Genomic DNA, 13,178 nt, shown 5'->3' with positions numbered 1-13,178 from the left:
GCATCAATCATCAGTTTTTCATTGCGACACCTTAGTTGTTCATTGATTGCTTTCTCATATGTGCCTTGACCGTGGGCCTTCAGCAGACCCCCCTTGCTCAAGCCAGCGACCTTGGGTCCAAGCTGGTGAGCTTTTTGCTCAAACCAGATGAGCCTGCGCTCAAGCTGGTGACCTCGGGGTCTCAAACCTGGGTCTTCCGCATCCCAGTCCAATGCTCTATTCACTGCACCACTGCCTGGTCAGGCAGAAGAGGGAGTTTTAAGCAAGCACAATTTATTGGCAAGCCTGATAGTGTGGGCAGAAATTAGGAGGAAGTCACAGATCAGAGCTGTAAGTCCTGAGTCGTGGACTCTTAGAGGTGCCCCTGCGGGCTGTAGTGGCCAGCGGCTGCCTTCCCTGGTCTGCATTTCGCAGGATGTTTGTTTCTGCAACCTGGCTGCCGCCTTCACCATATTTTACCAACATGCTGTTGGCAGGGTAAAATTGTTCACAGCTCTCCAAGCCCACCAGGGATGGGGTAGAAGCACATAGTTCTGGAACTGTCATAGGCCCACCTAGCCTCCTTTCCCAACTATGTTCTCAGGACAGGACTTAGGGTTTCTCCAGGTTAAGGGGTGGGGACATGCGCTAGCTTCTGTGAGCCTGCTGTCCTGATAGAGGTCCTTGCAGCAGTCTCTTCTCCAGCGGACCCCAGGCTGGCCCAGATGGGAGAGAGAGGAAGTCTGCACCAACCAGCTTGCTTTCTACCTGGACTTGGCCCTGGGCTTCAGAAGTTAGGAAGGAGGTGGGGGCTGGTGCCCAGCTTGCGGGCAGTTGGGGGATCCCTGTTGGCATTTGTCTTGACTTGGCGCCATCTAGAGGCTTGTAGAGTCCTGGCAACCAACAGAATCCCATTGTTTCTGCAGGAATTGCTGACATGGCATCTTTTTGTTTTTGGAGAGGGTGTGGGGGCAGGAGAGGGAGGTGTTATGGATAGGGAATCGGCTGCCCTTCCTACAGCAGCTTCCGCAACTCCCAGCGCTAAGGAAGGGAGCTCATTGCTGCTAGGGCAGCCTGGAAAAGGGCGGAGATTTTCCACTTCCTCTTCCTATTGTGTGTTTTCTGTGCCCCCAGCTAGTAGGCTGGAGCTCCGTCTTGAACTTGGTGTGGGGGGAGTGTGCCCCCTGACCTGGCACCTCTAACAGCCAAAGCAGGCTGAGTGAGGAGAGGGGCTGTGCATGTCGGGGGGCGGGTAACTGAGCCGGAGACACCGACCAGTGCCGAAGTTAGTGTTCAGGGACATGGAACAGTGATTCTCAATCCCAAAAGCAGCTGTTCCCAGCCTTGCTAGATTTCCATGGTAACATTAACTTGACTAGCTCTTTCCACTTAATACCTAAGAGCTGTTGTGTTTGCATGTGCTCGGGGTGTGGAAATGGCTTCAGATCCCATCACAGCAAATACCAAGGTCACTATCAAATTGTTCTGTTCTATAATTTCACAATATTGAGCACGCTGAAAGTGTGCCACAAAATAAGAGAGATTTGTGATCGTTCATCATTTACCTTTCTATAGCATTCAGGTTGCTGTGTGGGACTCAGAAATGAATAACAGCATACAAGCTGGGGCCTGACCTTCGCTGCAGAGACGTTGTCCCTGCCCTCCCTGGGTGCACATATAAGCTATCTGCCAGGCAGAAGAAAGCAGGCTTAGCTAGAAATGCAGAAAATGCATTGAGGAGGAAATAAGGTAGAGAGCTTCGTGAGAGAGGTGACATGAGACAGAGAAGAGAGCCTTGAATTTTCTGTTCCATCTTGTCCTCATACCTCTCAGCTCTTCTTGCCCCACACCTTCTTCTCCTGCAATAGCCGTGCCCCCCACTACCACCTACCTGGGATCCTGTGTATTCACTGCCCCACAGGCCCTGCCCTAAGTCTTTTTTGCTAGAAGGGGCCCTAGAGCTGGCTCTGACTCAGTGCAGAGATCCTGAGACTAAGGACTTTTGCCTCCAGGACCTCATTAGCCCCTGTACCTGCCTGTTAGGTCCATGTGTGTATTTTAGTCTATAGAGACCAGTAGCTTTCATCAGATTGTCAAATCTGATGTGTAATGTATAACCCGTATTTGTTCAGAATGCCAATTTACCATCCAGATGAGACCACTTAGGGCCACAGATACTAAATGACAGACTGGCACAGTCACCAGGCAGGCAGCTCACTGAGCTCTTGTTCATGTGTTGCCTTGTGATGTTGCTCATCCTGGATCCCACTTCCTCTTGCCTGTCCAGATGACTACTCTTAGGGCATGAGGTGTTCCTTCCCTCCTAGCACGTGCCAGTCCTTGCCTCAGTCTGGTGGGCTAGGAGATACTGAACACGTCACTGCAAGGCCGTGCCTCCAGGAGAAGGGCGCCCGGGATCTCCCAGAGCAAGGACTCAGCTCTGCAGTCACTTTCCTCCCGAAGGAGAGGTGGGGCTTGCACACGGGCAGGTATGCCTGCATGCCTCACTGAAAGGCGTGGCCCTGAGCCGGGTGTTGTCCTTTTCCGGTGGTGTAAGTGTGCCAGGTGGTCAGAGGCCACCAGGGATTTTCCCGTAGGCACTGCGTTGGGCAGCAGCCGATCCAAGCCTAGAGCCTGGATGGTGGCCTGGGCGCCAGAAATGGCAGCAGAGTAGCAAACCAGGGCAAGAATGGTATTTGAGGTCAGGGTCCCTGGTGTCAATTTGTGTGACCTTGGCCCAGTGTTTTTGCTTCTTTGAGCCTTGATTTATCTGTGTGCCATGAGAGATGGAGTGAGCTGGTCTCTGAGGTCCCCAGGGACCTCTGGCTATCTCCTCCTCTTCCTCCTGGGTTCTTGTGGTCTCAGTTGTTCTAACTTGCCTGGTCTGTTTCCAGACTTTGTTTTGGTTCACCCGGCCTGAGAACGCCTCTCCTGCATGTCTCACTGCCTCAGTTGACTGACATCTAATCTGAAAAGTGTAATGTGTTAACTGGGAAGGCTCGAGCCCTGTTACTACCACCCAACCCCGAAAAAAGATAATTGAAGTTGGAGAGGACGCTGCAGCATGGTGAAGGGCAGGTCACCTAGAGTCCTGACCCAGGACTCGGGACCTGGGGTCCATGCTGCCGCACCCTCACCAGCCTTGTACCCTTGGCGTTGCCTCTTGAGTAGGTGTTCTTACCAAGCCTATGGGGAAGCCCAGCCCCCGCCTTCACTTGGGTGATGGTGAAGGCTACACAAGGAGTAACTGTGAGCCCTGGCCAGATAGCTTGGTTGGTTAGAGCATCATCAAGTGACTGTGAAATCTTCCCACCAATATTCCAGCCTATTCAGAAGTAAGTCGCTGGGGCTGCAGTTTGAGCCTGGAGTAGGTCCCTCAGCCCTGGTGGCTTGATTGAGAAAAGTGAACAAGGTTGAGTCAGAAGGACATCAGCAAGATGGGCCTTGCTTTTCGTGTGACAGATGCAGGGCCAGGCTTTGCGCTGGGAGATTTCCTGTTGCTCTCTTTGATGGCCTCCCTCCTCCCCGTGCCATAAGCTTGATGTTCCTTAGCACCTGCACCATACAGGCACCTGCACCATACAGCTAGTGGGAGAGATAGGGAGGAGGCCATCGAGGTCCTTGTTTGGCACCTCACTGTGTTAGGAAGGAGACTGGCATTGCTGGGGATGGTTTGTGAATCACTGTCAGAGCAGCCAGGAAGAGGAGGAAGCAGCCCCCCTTGTTGCTCAGCAGATAGGAAGGAGAGGGCATCCTGGGCAGACAGGGCCTTGCCAGCCCCATTTTCCACCTTCAGCCAGGAGGGCAGGTGAGGCTGGCTCTTGAGTGAAGGTGCTGTTTAAGTGCCTGATGAAAGCGAACACAGCTGTTGTGTTTGTGTCACCGGCACCCAGGGGGCCCCTGTGCTGCGCACTCAGGAGGGGGCATGGCGATTTTGTTAAATGAGACTGAGCCATGCGCGTGCTTCTCATGTTCTTCCTCCTAGAGCAGCTTGCTTTTTTTAAGTAAACTTTTTCTTAAAACTTAACAGGAAAGGGGTTTTGAAACTCAAAGCCAGTGAGAAAGTATGCCCTTAAGGTGGACCCCTTGAAATAAACCTTGGGTTCAGAGGAATGAAGTTGATAACAGCCCCACATGAATAGTTCCTGTGGCTTTTGGTCATTTTCTAACAGACAGATGTTACCAAAACACATGTTTTTCTCAAGCCACTCTGAGGTCAAAACCTTTGCCCTGCTTCCTGCTCATTGGCCTGCCAACGGAAGCTCTCTAGGCTCTGCCTGTGGCTTCATAGCCACCTATCACTGGGCTCCTGAAAATCAGACTAGCTTCCAGGTGGCCACTGTCTGAGCTCCTTACTTTGTGGAGTGCCTTCACCGAGAGAGGAGAACCTGCCATCAGCCCCTTTTACAGACGAGAAGACTGACACTCAGACATGTCACTTCCCCGAGGTCACACAGCTGCTTGTGTCAGAGACAGGATTCATACCCAAGACCATGTGGGTCCAGTTTGGGCTCTGGACTCCCTGCCAAGCCCTCTCTGACCTCTCCTCTGGCTGTTTCTATTCCATCTGTCCTTCCAAGTCTAGTTCTAGCCAGGCTTCTCAAGTACTTACCCAGACTGCAACCCTCTGGGCCCGGCACTGACTGCAGCAGTTCTTCACATGGAGGCCACAGGCTTCCTAAAGAATCCATGGTTTGCCTGACCAGTGGTGGTGCAGTGGGGAGAGCGTCAATCTGGAACACTGAAGTCCCAGGTTCGAAACCCCAAGGTCACCAGCTGAGCGTGTGGTCGCTGGTTTGGCTTGAGCCCCGCCCCCGGCCAGGGCACGTACAAGAAGTGATCAGTGAACAACTAAAATGAAGCAACTACAAACTGATACTTCTCACTTTTTTTCCTCTATCTCTCTAAAAATCAATTAAAGAAAAATAGAATATATTGGTTTGGGGAGTCTACAAACCTCCAGATTCAGGCAGACTTGTACACAGCTTATTCGTGGGGAGAAGTCCAGTGTTTTTCTCCATCGCAAAGAAGCCTGTGCCCCTAAATCAACTAGGAATCATGATATTTATTTCTCTTTTTTCTTTTCTTTCCTTTTTTCTTTTTGAGAGAGAGAGAAGCTTCAACTTGTTGTTTCACTTAGTTGTGCGTGCATTGGATTTCTTCTCAGACATGCCCTGACCCGGCCTCGAACTGGCAACCCCGAGCTCAGACCAGCAACCTCAGTTCTCCAGGACAGCAGTGTCCACTACACCACTGGGCAGGGCAAACCATCGTATTTCTTTTTTTTTTTTTTTTTTTTTTGTATTTTTCTGAAGCTGGAAACATGAGAGGCAGTCAGACAGACTCCCACATGTGCCCGACCGGGATCCACCCGGCATGCCCACCAGGGGGCGATGCTCTGCCCATCTTGGGGCGTCGCTCTGTCGCAACCAGAGCCATTCTAGTGCTTGGGGCAGAGGTCAAGGAGCCGTCCCCAGCGCCCGGGCCATCTTTTGCTCCAATGGAGCCTTGGCTGCGGGAGGGGAAGAGAGAGACAGAAAGGAAGGAGAGAGGGAGGGGTGGAGAAGCAGATGGGTGCTTCTCCTGTGTGCCCTGGCCGGGAATCGAACCTGGGACTTCCGCACGCCAGGCCGACGCTCTACCACTGAGCCAACTGGCCAGGGCCAACCATCGTATTTCTTATTGGACCACCCATCTATCTACCCTCACAAACTTCAGTTTTTAGAATAGCTGCCCTTCTTCATGGGCCGACCCTGCTGTGGGATTTCTAAGCTCTGGAGTCCTAGAGATAGCCTCCAGTTCCAGGAAGCATCTATCAGGGTGTCTTCCCATACTCAAAGGAAGCCGTCCTGGCCACCCGACTCCAGGTGCGCTCTGAACCCTTTTTGCCTCACAGGCCCCAGCCAGTTCACCCCGCCAAGCTGACCCAGACTCACCCCAGGGACCATAGGTCCCCAGTCAGGTTCTCTAGCCTCTCTGGGCCTGATTCCTCATCCTTGAAATGGAGTGAGAGCATCCCATGCTTCACAGGCTCTGAGGGCTGGCTGGCGCAGGCCTGGCGTGGATTGAGCGCTCCGTTTGGGTGAGCTTGTTTACAGTCTCCTAGTATACTAGAGTTCCACAATGGGCAAAGTGGAGGGAAGGGGTGCACAGACCCTTTGATGGACCGCATGAGAATCCCCTACTGTTTGCATCAGCAGCATCTCCAGTATGGAGGGTCCCTGTAACTCTAGGAAAAGGACAGAGCCCTGGTTTTGTGACAGACTCCCTCCCTAGACAGTCTCTTGGCGTGGGTGGGTGGCAGCATTTACCCGTCTGGTCAGGAAGCTAGCGGACTTTCTGCATTGAGATGCCTGTCTCCAGGGGCAACCGAATGAGCAAAGAATGGTGTTCTTTATGGTGGAGTATCTTTGGATCATTCAGTTTCAGGTGGTGGGGGCCAGGAAGCTCCAGGCGCACAGTGCTCCCTGCAGCTGGGGCTTAGGACCCAGAGGTGGGCCTGTCCCTGGGCCTGTGCCACTGCCAGGTGTGTTGCCCTGGGCACAGGCTCTGGGGGAGGAATGGGGTTGGCCTTGTCTAAAAGCCCTGGGCTGCCCCAGGGAAGCTCTAACACAGCACACCTGAAAGCGCCGCCAGCTCATTGGTTGCAAGAATTTCTCAGGACCAGTGTCTGCTTTGAGCCCCGGAACACCCGCAGCTGTGTCCATGGAAGTCTCTGGTTTTCTCTTCCCTCAGAAATCAATGACCGGGAGCAGAAGTTGCATGCCCTCAAGGAGGTACTCAAGAAATTTCCAAAGGAGAACCACGAGGTCTTCAAATACGTCATCTCACACCTGAACAAGTATGTCGCGGGGCTTGCTGTTCAGTCTTCCCTCCCCCAGAGCTCTCCCATCAGGGCCGGTGAGCAGCACATGAGACTGAGGGGCCTGGGGACAGGCCACTGGCCTTCAGGGGACGCTGGTCTGCCTCCTCCACGGGGCACAACCGCCTCGGGTGCCACCCTGGTTCTGTCTGAAACCCTATGACCCCAGGCCTGCGCTCTCCAGTATTTTTGTTTTCTTGTGTGACAAAACACAGCGCCAGGATAGTGCGCCGTGAGAAAGAGCACACCTCAGTCAGGTGAGCGCAGGAGCTGCAGTCAGGAGACCACTAACGGCATGGGTCCCGCATTTATTCACTAGGAACATGTCTGTTTTCCAGGCAAATCTATTTTTCATCTTGTCAAAGTGGTATTTTATGGAGCTCTGGCTTGGGACACCCTCCCACCCACTCTGGTGGTGTGAGTGCGAGTCCCTGAAGCAGTCCCTCGCCCTCAGGGCTTATGTTGGGCCTGTCATGAGCCAGGGCCTTAGAGCCACTGCCGGGCTTGCCATGTGGGGACACTGGAGCAGAGGACGGGGTGCGCAGAGCTGTGCCTGGGCCTCTTTTGTTCTCAGGCTCTAGGTGGGCGGGCAGGACATAGAGCTTTGGCTGGGCCCACTGTCCTATGGAACGCTGACCATGGGTTTGGTGTCACCTACAGAGTCAGCCACAACAACAAGGTGAATCTCATGACCAGTGAGAACCTCTCCATCTGCTTCTGGCCCACGTTGATGAGGCCTGACTTCAGCACCATGGACGCACTCACAGCCACGCGGACCTATCAGACAATCATCGAGCTCTTCATCCAGCAGTGCCCTTTCTTCTTCTACAATCGGCCCATCAGCGAGCCCACTGGCGCCACACCCAGCTCCCCCTCTGCTGTGGTTTCCACTGTGCCCTTCCTCACCTCCACACCCATCTCCAGTCAGCCGTCACCCCCGCAGTCTCCTCCACCCACCCCCCAGTCCCCAGTGCAGCCACTGCTCCCCTCCCAGCTTCAAGCTGAGCACACGCTCTGAGTCGCCAAGGCCTGGGGCAGAAGGAGGCTGTCTTCTCTCTTCGATAGGTGGCATTTGGCCTTGAACACAACCAAGTCCATTGGGGCAGAGGTGAGGAGGGCGTTCCATCTCCCCTGCCACCTTCTCAAAACCTCAATGGTAGCACCAACCAACAGTCCACCACAGACTGGGCCATGAGGTGCCCTGAGCCCAGCACTCAAACCTGGGGCTGGCTACAGGCAGTGGCCAGGGGGCCCTGCCCTTGGACATGGATCCCTTTGAGGACTGAACCGGTCAGGCAGAAGCCGCAGTGGCCTGCACAAGCTCACTGCTCCCGGACCGCCTGCCCACGCACACTGGCCTCGGGCCACTGTCCACTGCTTGGACAGAGCCCTGACCTTTACCGGCGGAAGGAGGAGGTTCTGAGATGCAGGCAGCCCCTGGGGAGAGCACTTCCTGTCTGTCCCTTCCCACCTTCCATATCAGCACCCCTGCCCCCAGTTGGGAGTCCAGCCTGTTAACCACCTCCTTGGGAACAGTAGCCCAGGGCTCTGCTACCCCAGGGTACAGCGTTGAGGGCATTGCCCGGCCAGTCAGGACAGAGGGAGGTTGCTTTGTGCCTGGACCAAGAGAGAGTGCAACTTTCCCCTCCAGCCCTCCACACCCTCCCCTTCCCAGGCTTTGAGGCTCATCCCCTTGCAGCAGAGGAACACTGGAAGAAAATGGGAAAACCCATCCAATAATTTTTAAAAAGGAAGAAACTACCAGAAGAAAACTGCAGACCTCAAGATTCAGCTCTCCTCCCACCTCAGAGAAGCAAACAGGTGAAAGGTGGTCCTTCTCTTGTGACAGCAAGACAAGGAGGCGCAGGGCTGGTTGCCTGAGGGCCTGTTGGGGTCCCGCTTACATTCTGCCACCAGATCCCCCTTTCCCCAAGAAGGTGGTTTGAGCCCTTGGTGGGCTCACCTGGGGAGACCAGCCTGGAACTCGGTCTTCCTTTGAACACACTACATTACTATGGAAACACTATTTTGTGTGTGGATGTGTGAGTGGGGGGATGTCCACCTGTTGGGTTTGGTTTAGTGTGTTCAGTGTTGAAGTGGAATTATTTTCATCCTGGGCCAGAGAAGGCCGCTAGCAGTGCTATTGATGGGAAGTGGGTAGGATGTGGTGACCTACTGCCCACACAGGGACATCCTTCATACTTCTGAGGCCACAGGCCTGAGGAGCCACAGGCACAAAAGCCATCAGTCCCAAGGAGAGCACTGTGCCTGCCTGTCACACCGTCACTACCACCACCCTGGCCCCTGGGAGAACCCTCTTCCCCCCCCCCCTGCCCCATGCACACAGCATCCCCACTGAGGCTGCTACAGATAGGGTGCCCTCCACTCCCGTGGCTGGGCCACGCCTCTGCAGAGGAGAGGCCCAACACTAAGGTACCCGGGGTGTGGGCAAGAGGGCCCCGCATGCCACCCAGTCCTCCGGGTCTCTTTGCACTTTAAGCAGCACCTGTGGTATATTTGAGAATGCCCTGGGTCACCTCAGCTGGCTGGCCTGACAAAGTTAGGTGCCTGGGAACAAGTTCCCAGGCCACCCTGCTCGAACACTTCCTGTTGGCTTGGAGGGCGGGGCAGGCCCTTTGCTCACTGACTTCTTTCTCTGGATACGCTGGATACTTACTGTTCTTAGTTCTTGTACGGCAAAATAAGGTGCTTGGGGAAACTAAATTATCCCTGCAAGTTTTACCCCTCTTTAAGAACACAAATCAAAAAGCAAACCCATGGTACATGAATATTTTACATAAATGTCAGATGACATGTTCCCGCTTCTGGTAGAGGATGCTGTGCAGATGCTTTAGGTTGGGCCAGCTGGAAGGTGAAGTTTGTGTTCAGTTCTGACCCAGGTCGCAGACCCCCAGGCAAGTGCTGGAAGTGCTCCATGGAGTTAATTTCTCCCTTTTTCTAGGTCATACTCACCTACTCGCAGTCAGCCCTTCAAGGTACTGGGTGCGGTTAAAGGGAATTCATGAGGGCGGCCTCTGTCCCTTGTGTGAACCAATGAAGGTAGCTTGGTTCCCTCCCATTGCCCAGTCGACACTGCCACCTCCCTTGTGCTGGCACATGCCCCCATCCACATTCTGCCACCTGCAACCTCGGCTCTGCAGCAAGAACTCAAGTCCAAATGCTCCTGCCGTCCCTCCCTGAGGCTGCACGATGGCGAGGGGGAGCAGCTGTGCTCTGTGCCCTTGCTCCTGCAGAGGTCGCCTCTGGCCCTGCAGCACCCCCTGGCAGCCAGCTGGAGCAGCTGCAGGGCCTCTTCACATTGCCTCTAGTCAGGGTTTTGAAGGTGTGCAGGTGGTGAGGACTGGTGACTTGTGACCCATTAGAGCCACAATGAATAGGAAGCGCCAGCGTTTTCCCTTGTTCCCATTTGCTCTGGTAACCCTTTAGCTTCCCTTTTCTTCTCCAGGCTGATGGGCTAGAGGGCACTTCTTGGTGGCTCTCAGTCAGCACTGCCACTGGTAGCAGCACTGGGCCCTGGGCTTCAGTTTCCAGTCAAAGGTCTACATTCAAACCAAATGTGCACTCAGATGGGATCCACAGGGGACGGCCAAGGTGGGTGTTGGGACATGGCTTTGAATGGATTGCAACCTACAGCACAGAACTGAAGGGGGTCAGCTAAGGCATGGGACTTGCTTTGTGTCACCCAAGCCACTGTTCCTAAGTTCACAGGAGTGTAGACACCATTTGGGATGGAAAGCCGTTGGTTGTGAGTGGAAAGCTAGTTCTGTGTCTGGCAGTGATGCTGCCGGAGGGAGGGTGGTGGTCCAGGTTAGGAGTGTGGCTTGCAGGTTCTTGGCTATATTGCACATCAGATGCCAGCATTCTGTCAAGTTAGCCTTCCTGTCACGTAATGAGGGAGGCCGGGCTGGTGCTCAGTGCTGTTTGTGCTCTGCACCCTGCTGCCACCCTGGTCCTTCCTGCTTGAGACAGGAAGCCTGCTTCTTGGAGAGATTATTCTAGCAGAATGTGTGTCTGCTGAGGTGCATAGCTGGTGACGGGAGCTGCGCACTGGCCAGGGGCCCAGGAGAATGCACCTTTCCCTGCCCCTGTGCCTGTCCTCAGCTCTGGGGGGCTGGAGGGAAACCTCCCAGGCCACAGTTGTTACAGCCTCAGCCCTGAAACTTGAAAGCGAGCTGCTGCTTTTGTAATCTAAAGTCATCTCTATCCACGCCCCACCTACCCTCTCCCATAAGAACACACTGCTTTGGGGCAGGGGTCTCCTAGAGAAAGCAGTGGACAGTGACCAAGGAAACATCGGTGCCACAGTCCTCGTGTACAGTGGGCATGGTGTGCCATGGGGCACAAGAACAGGCTTGACTTGTGTCCTGAGGCTCAGCTTTCTGGGGACAGTCATGGCCCTCCACACATCTTGCCCTCCTATTGCTTGGCAGGTTCAAGCCACTTCTTTTCTCTTAGGCGAAAGGACAGAGTGAGTCATGCATACCAGAAACCTAAGTTACATGTGGGACTGCTGGGGATAGCACCAGGGAGGGGCTGGTGTGAGGGGGAGGGCTCCCTCATCTCCCGGGACCCTGGGCGTCCCCTGGGTTGGGCCTGTGCACTGTCATAGACGGGGACAGAATCTTCTGTCCTTTGGGAGCCACCTTCCAGCCGGCTGCCCGCTGTGACTCCTCGAAGTCAGAGGTGACCGCCCCTCTGCTCCTGCCCCAGCACCCCGTGGGCCCCTCCAACAGCAGTGACAGTGATGTCAATGTAGTCAAGAGGGCATAAGTTATTTGTTTGCATAAAAAAGTACCATGTTCCCTGTGTACATTTTTAAAAAAATGTCTCTGAATTGTATGGGAATAAAACGTTTGAAAATTTGGAATAGTGCTGCTGCCAGCTTATTTTTCTGGTACTTGTATTTTCACATGTTAAATGATCTTTATATATGTTGAATTAACAAATATTTTGAGTTTTCTGAGAAAAACAAAAACATTAATGGTATTGAAATGTGTTAGTAGTCTGGCCATGTGCCCAAAATTCTGTTTTGCAGCAAAGTGGAGACCTGTATGTAAAGAAAGTATAACGGCTATTTCTTTGTATTTTAGGGGCTTTAACCAAGACATCCTCTAGTTGGTGTTAGGAATGTTGGCTTAATTTCCAGACCTTTTTTTTTTTTTTGAACACGTGGGTATTTGAGGTTCCAACCTGACTAGTGCATGGTCAGCCGTCAACTAGGCTGAGGCACCTCTGACTGAGGTGTTTTTGTTTGGTTTTGTTTTTTAAAATCATGTATTTGCTACAAAGTATTGTACTTGTCTCAATGGGAATGGTGTAAAAATCTAAAAAGGCCTTATGTGATATGTATCATAGTTAATAAATCAGTCTTGTAAAAAACCAACCCTGAGAGAAATGAAGGTGGCCCTCCCGTCAGGGCCTTGAGCACATGCCAGCAGGCTGGGCGCCTGCCCCGCAGGCCCCCTGGGGATACTGGCTCGGCCTCAGCAGCTGTGTTCAAGGACCATCATGCAGGAGGATCCAGTTCCCTGTCCACGGGAGAGAAGGCATTCTCCAGCAGAGTGGCCTAGGGGGACCACATTCCCAGGACCCCTGCTTGTGCGGCCTGCTCCTCTCCCCTGGCACCTGCCGCCTCTCCTCTCTAGCAGAGTGGCCTGCTTCCCCAAACATACCTGTTATTCTTATAGTTTACGTCAGGTGATTATCCAGAGCCCTCCCCAAAGGCCCCTGTGGCCGCAGGGACCCAGCAGGCTGAGGAGACAGGAAAGAGTTGGACTCTGTCTCAACCTCATCCATGAGCACGCTTCCAAGGGTGGAGGTTGGCTGCATCCCAGAGAAGCCCCAGTAAGCCGGACTCAATCCTCTCTGACCCCATCCTATCTCTCCCCTTCCAGGCTCCTTAGGGCCACCTATAGCCACCACCCTGTTCCCACCGCCTCCTTCCCAGCACAGGCCCTAATTCCAGCTCACCTGGACTCCAGTGGGCACCCCCACAACTGAACTGGCCTTCCTGCCCTCACTCTTGTCCCTTCCAGTCCATCTTCATACCCCAAAGTTATTCCAGAAGGAAGACCTGGCTTTGCATTACTGATGGCAGGAGCGGGAACTGCACTTCCAGGCCTATCTCTCCCATCTGGGCCTGTAGTAGACACAGCTTGTTGATTGTGACACTCGCCCACAGAGCTTGGACCCTCCATGTCTTCAGGCAGTGGCTGCTGGTCAGTTACTCCAACACTGGGCACTGGGCACTGGGCACGTCTATCCTGGGACCCCTCACTCTGCATGCAGCCTGTCAAATCGTTCTTTTTCTCCATGT

At 53.8% G+C, this 13,178-nt stretch overlaps 1 protein-coding gene across 1 annotated transcript in view; it reads left to right on the top strand.

The window, feature by feature from the left end:
• The window catches only part of ARHGAP35 (Rho GTPase activating protein 35), a 152,682-nt gene extending 140,953 nt beyond the window's left edge, over window positions 1-11,729 (top strand). Inside the window, exons 6-7 of the mRNA XM_066271719.1 lie at window positions 6,715-6,820; window positions 7,502-11,729. Of these exons, the coding sequence (XP_066127816.1) occupies window positions 6,715-6,820; window positions 7,502-7,859 (464 nt within the window). The 3' untranslated portion in view covers window positions 7,860-11,729. The remainder of the gene's footprint in view (window positions 1-6,714; window positions 6,821-7,501) is intronic.
• Window positions 11,730-13,178: the final 1,449 nt, after the last annotated feature.

This window comes from Saccopteryx bilineata, chromosome 3, assembly GCF_036850765.1.
Source record: "Saccopteryx bilineata isolate mSacBil1 chromosome 3, mSacBil1_pri_phased_curated, whole genome shotgun sequence".
Taxonomy (NCBI): Eukaryota; Metazoa; Chordata; class Mammalia; order Chiroptera; family Emballonuridae; genus Saccopteryx; species Saccopteryx bilineata.
The sequence above is the reverse complement of the archived record's forward strand: the minus strand, read 5'-3'. Positions and strand labels throughout refer to the sequence as shown.